The sequence below is a fragment of the Sorghum bicolor genome, chromosome 6, assembly GCF_000003195.3.
Source record: "Sorghum bicolor cultivar BTx623 chromosome 6, Sorghum_bicolor_NCBIv3, whole genome shotgun sequence".
Taxonomy (NCBI): domain Eukaryota; kingdom Viridiplantae; phylum Streptophyta; class Magnoliopsida; order Poales; family Poaceae; genus Sorghum; species Sorghum bicolor.
Genome location: NC_012875.2, coordinates 54094762 through 54099658, shown reverse-complemented (window position 1 = coordinate 54099658; position 4897 = coordinate 54094762). Strand labels below are relative to the sequence as shown.

The window sequence follows — 4897 nt, the reverse complement described above, 5'->3', positions numbered from 1 at the left end:
ACCATGTTAGCAATTATTCTCTCACGCGATCTTCTCTCTTCCTCTTTTGAAACCACTACTAAAACTATATATAAATAACTTAATACACTACAGTATGCATGCATGGTCATTTATATTTACCCTTCGTATCCACAACAACGCGCGAGGAATCCTCCTAGTTACATCTTATTGAGAAGTCAAGTCAGTGAGCTCAACAACAATGACTTATAGTTGTGATTAGTCGTGGAGTCATGGGCAGTGGACGGAAGGAGGATCTTAGTGGTAGACTTTTCGAATGTGCTTGGTAGCTGTTTTTGGTGTTTTCAGGCTGTTTTATGTTTTTGTTAAAAAGAAAAATGTTTATGATTTTTGGCCTTGGGTTTTTCCTTTTAAAATGGATCATTCTCTTCTTATTATTAATATACACGCTGGAAACCATGGTTCCAGATCTTTCAAAAAAAAAGTACACAAAGAGGACGGCGGATACACAGACGTGTCTGACCGACTTGTAAATGTTAAAGAAAACAACGGTCAGCCGGTCATTGACTTTATAATAGATATACAGCAAGTGCATATATCCTATACAAGACCGATATACAGCAAGTACATAGCTACACGCATGTATACTTCCACACGACTGGCCGTTTGACTTGAGGCATCTTATATGCCGCTTGCCGTCCGCCCTCCTCACCGCCGGAGCGACGCACGAACATAGAGCGGGCCATCCATTTTGAGAGTGAGCATGGCCCGGTAACCCACGGTGGCGTTGGCATCCCACATCTCAAACCTGAACAGGTAGAGAAGCACGGCCGCGAAGATCTTCATCTGCCTGTACGCGAATTCCTTTCCCAAGCAGACGCGAGGGCCAGCCTGTGTACCACACAAGAGACCAAACACGTCACATGCATGCTGGATATATGCTGCATGCATTCGGTGAAGGACGACACTTTCAGTTTCAGTGCCAAGGAGATTGGATATCACAACCGACCTGGAAAGCCGTGAACTTGAAGGGGCTCTCGGGGACGAACACCCCGCCGTCGTCGAGCCACCTCTCCGGCCGGAACTCCTCGGCGTCGGCGCCCCACAGGAACTGCATCCTGCCCATTTGGTACGGCTGGTAGTGCACCATGTCCCCTTTGTTGACGGCGTAGCCGTCCGGCAACGTGTCGTCCGAAAAGCAGCACTTGACATCCTGCAACACCAGCATCCCACAAGGCCCCAACGAAAGTCATCCACCACCCAAACCCAATCAGTGCGCCGAGATCGACGACGACCGATGTGTGGTGCGAACTGCAAAGTGCGAAACCAACTAGTGTTCCAGGAAAGTGACAGAAGTTCCGGACAAACTCACGATGGGCACAGCAGGGTAGAGCCGGAGGGTCTCCGTCAGCGCTGCGTGCAGGTAGTGCATCTTGCCGATGGCGTCGTCGGTCAGGCACGCGACGAGCTCCGGGGCGCCGAGGTCGCCGTCGCCGGAGGTGGCGGCGGCGCGCACCTCCTCGGCGACCTTGTCCTGGATGTGCTGGTTCCGGCACAGCACGTAGAGGAACCACGACAGCGTCCCCGCCGTGGTGTCGCGGCCGGCGATCACGAAGTTGAGGATGATGTCCCGCAGGTACTTGTTGTCGAAGCAGCCGGGATCGCTCTCCCGCTCCACCAAGAACCTCGACAGGATGTCCTCTTTCTTGGCCTGTCAGGGAAATTTTACCGTGTCGATCAGAAGTCAGAACTGTAATCTCCTCTCGGGTACGTGCTTCCGCGCATCGGTGTCAGAGCTCACAAATTCTTGTTGGTCTCTTCCCATCTGCTCGATCTTCTTGTCGACGACGGCGTAGACGAAGTCGTTGATGGTGCGGACCGAGCGCTTCATGGCCGTCTCCAACGAGAAGTTTAGGAACCTCTTGGCCTTCCAAAACGGGTCCAAGAAGCGGTGTAACACCTGCTCGCTGGCATCGTCGAACGCCTTGGCGAACGCGGCGCCTTCCTTGCTAGACCCGGAGAGAACGCCCAGTCTGACCCCAAACCCGACCGTGAAGATGGAGTCCAGCGTCGACCGCAGCAGCAGGTCCTGCATGTCCACCTTCTCCCCGGCGTCGGCGGCCACGATGCCCGCGAGCTCCGCGGCCGTGTCGCGGAACACGCCGGTGCTGTAGTCGCGCAGCACCCGCGTGGAGAACTCGTGGCTGGCGACCTTCCGCTGGTGCCGCCACTTGGCGCCGTCCACGCTGAAGATGCCGTCGCCGAGGAGGTCCTCGCCCACCTCGTGCACCTTGCTCCCCTTGCCGTAGTTGGAGAAGTTGGTCTTGAGGATGTACTCCACGTTGGCGGGCTCGACGGTGTAGATGTAGCTGCTGCTCGGGGTGAGCATGCGGAAAGTACGGTACCTGCGGGAGAGCTCAGTGTGGTACTCCATCAGGCGGCCGAAGTTGAACAGCTGGTGGAGCACGGTGCCGGCCACCGGCGGGTAGCTCCGGTTCTTGGCGCCGCCGGCGCCGGCGCGGCGCCGGAGCGCGAGGTATAGAACTAGGAGGAGAGCAAGTATCAGGGTGACCACCGTGGGTTGGCCCGGCGGCGAGTCCATGGTCAGTTGAGACTGGAGAGCGCTGGCGTCCGCGTCTCGGTGCGAGGCGGCTGGGACCTGGGAGCCGTGCGCGTTTGGTTGTGGCCGTGTGGGGTAGCAGTACTTGTGTGGTGCGTAGGAAAGTGTGGCGCGCGCGGCCGATTAAAAAGACTAGGGATCATGTTGCGCGGTCGATTAGAAAATCAGCTGTATGATTGATTCATATTAATACTGGTCAAGTACAAGAGTAGGTACGCCTTTCCATTCCATCAATCAAAGAAGGGTGTCTGAATTTTGTCCATCAACACCGACAGATTTGGATTGTAGAAAAACTTGCAAGGATTCGGCCCCGTTTGGTTGGGTGAGTTAAACTTTAACTCTCATCACATTAAATGTTTGGGCACATACATAAAATATTAAATATAAACTATTTTCAAAACCAAAAACACAGCTAGAGAGTAATTTGCGAGGCGAATCTTTTAAGTCTAATTAGCCTATGATTGGACGATAATTGTCAAATAAGACAAAAATACTACAGTATATATTAAACTTTAACGCTCCAAACCAAACATCCAATATAGAGTCACTACGAAGATGGACACCGTTCGCTTGTCTTATAAACCGTAATTTTCTACTAGCCAATAATATTTTTTCTCATAATAAATCAGTAAACAGTATTTTCAGTTATAACTTTTTAGAGCAGCGAACATGCATCGTCTGTTAAATTGCTCCCGGTATTTGAACCAGGGATTAGATCTATAAATAAAACCCACAGTTTTTAACACAACTTCTCTCCTTCGCGCTTGAGAATGAGCAAAAGCAAGAGAGACAAAGATAGGAGCCGGTTTTATGAATGGGAGCAGGTTCTCTACAGGAGTATAGGACTAGGCTCATAGTGGGTGCTGACTGCTGAGTCCATAAAAGATAGGATCGGGATAGACCCCTCCACTGCGGACGCTCTAATACATGTATAAAGGTACCATGAACTATACTAGTATTTCCAACGGACATTTTTTTCACCACAAGAGTACTTTATTCTCGCTCCTGCCCGCACAACGGACGGGACTGCCTAGTATTTCCAAACTCAACAGAATTCTTGTTCCGATTAGTTTTCTTTTCTTGTTTCTGAATTCTGAAACACCGACATAATAACATAAGCTCCTTGACCGAAACAAAGGCAAAGATCTACTGCATTTTACAAGTGCCAGACACCAAGTGGCAACAGTTGACGGATTAAAGCATCTAGAGAATTTTTTTAAAAGAAATACTTATGGACTTGTGCCACGCTCGATTAAAAAAAACAGGGAGTACGTTGACGCGCCCGATTAAAAAAACAGCTGGTGATACACTGGTCAAATAGCAGATGTTTTATTCACCTTCCACTGGAAGTAAGGTAGCATAATTGAATTTCTTACTTTTATAGACAATAATTGGTGTTGGATTTTGATATATATAAATGGATGTCGCTGTGCTACAAGACTTTGATATGTTGATGCATGTTAACATACTAATTTCAATAATCACATATATATAAGGGAGTTTTTTTTAAGGTCGATAAGGGACTAATTAGTATAATACCCCTGCATACGAAAGATTCTATCATCATGATGAAGATGCCAACACTTATTGTGGCTAGAGTCTTATCTCCATATTATTGTTAAATTGCACGATATAAAATATGTTTGGCCAATAAAAGTAGGTCAAATTGTGTTTGTGCCCTCATTTCTAAATATGACTGTTTGTTTGCCCCTGCTTTTCAAACTTTTGCACATTTTTCTTTTGTTTTCACAATTTCAATCCTCCGTTTGCCCCGCTAGTAAACACCGTCACCTGAAGCAAATTAATGCAAGAGACGTGACAGAGACTGAATGAAAAAGGGCATGCCTTATTTAGTTTCTTTTTTTAGCAAAATGATCACTGTAGCAATTCCGTTTGTATTTGACAAATATTATTTAATTATGGACTAACTAGGCTCAAAAGATTCGTCTCACAAATTATAGACAAACTGTGTAATTAGTTATTATTTTTATCTATATTTAATGCTCCATACATGTGCCGAAAGATTTGACATGACGGCAACTGAAAAGCCTTTACAAGCATAGGCCGTGTAGGGGTGTTTTGGTTAGGGGTGATAAAATACAACAAGGATTATAATATTTTTATTTTATTTAACAATTAGTATCCAATTATGGACTAATTAAATTTAAAAGATTCGTCTCGCAAATTATTCTCTAACTGTTATTTTAATTTTACATATAGTATATATTAGTACTTCATACATGTATAAAAAAAAATCACCTATCCATCTTGCCTTATAGCTTGCTGGCCACACGGGCAGCACCAGATCGGCAAGCAAGC

The 4897-nt window shown here is 47.0% G+C and overlaps 1 protein-coding gene across 1 annotated transcript; it reads right to left on the bottom strand.

Moving 5' to 3' along the window:
- On the bottom strand, positions 360–2713 carry LOC8057611 (cytochrome P450 704C1). Its single transcript, XM_002446921.2, has 4 exons — positions 1760–2713; positions 1331–1669; positions 968–1171; positions 360–849 (listed from the first exon to the last, which is right to left on the bottom strand). Exons 1-4 carry the CDS (start codon positions 2558–2560, stop codon positions 667–669), a joined length of 1527 nt encoding a protein of 508 aa, XP_002446966.1. The 5' UTR covers positions 2561–2713; the 3' UTR covers positions 360–666.

Bases quoted from the DNA above. Each gene is read 5' to 3' on its own strand.
- LOC8057611 (XM_002446921.2), bottom strand. From the start codon at position 2,560: ATGGACTCGCCGCCGGGCCAACCCACGGTGGTCACCCTGATACTTGCT. The intron at 1,670-1,759 runs GTGAGCTCTGAC...TTTCCCTGACAG, and splicing joins GAAGAGACCAACAAGAATTT to GCCAAGAAAGAGGACATCCT. The intron at 850-967 runs GTCGGTTGTGAT...TGTGGTACACAG, and splicing joins TCAAGTTCACGGCTTTCCAG to GCTGGCCCTCGCGTCTGCTT.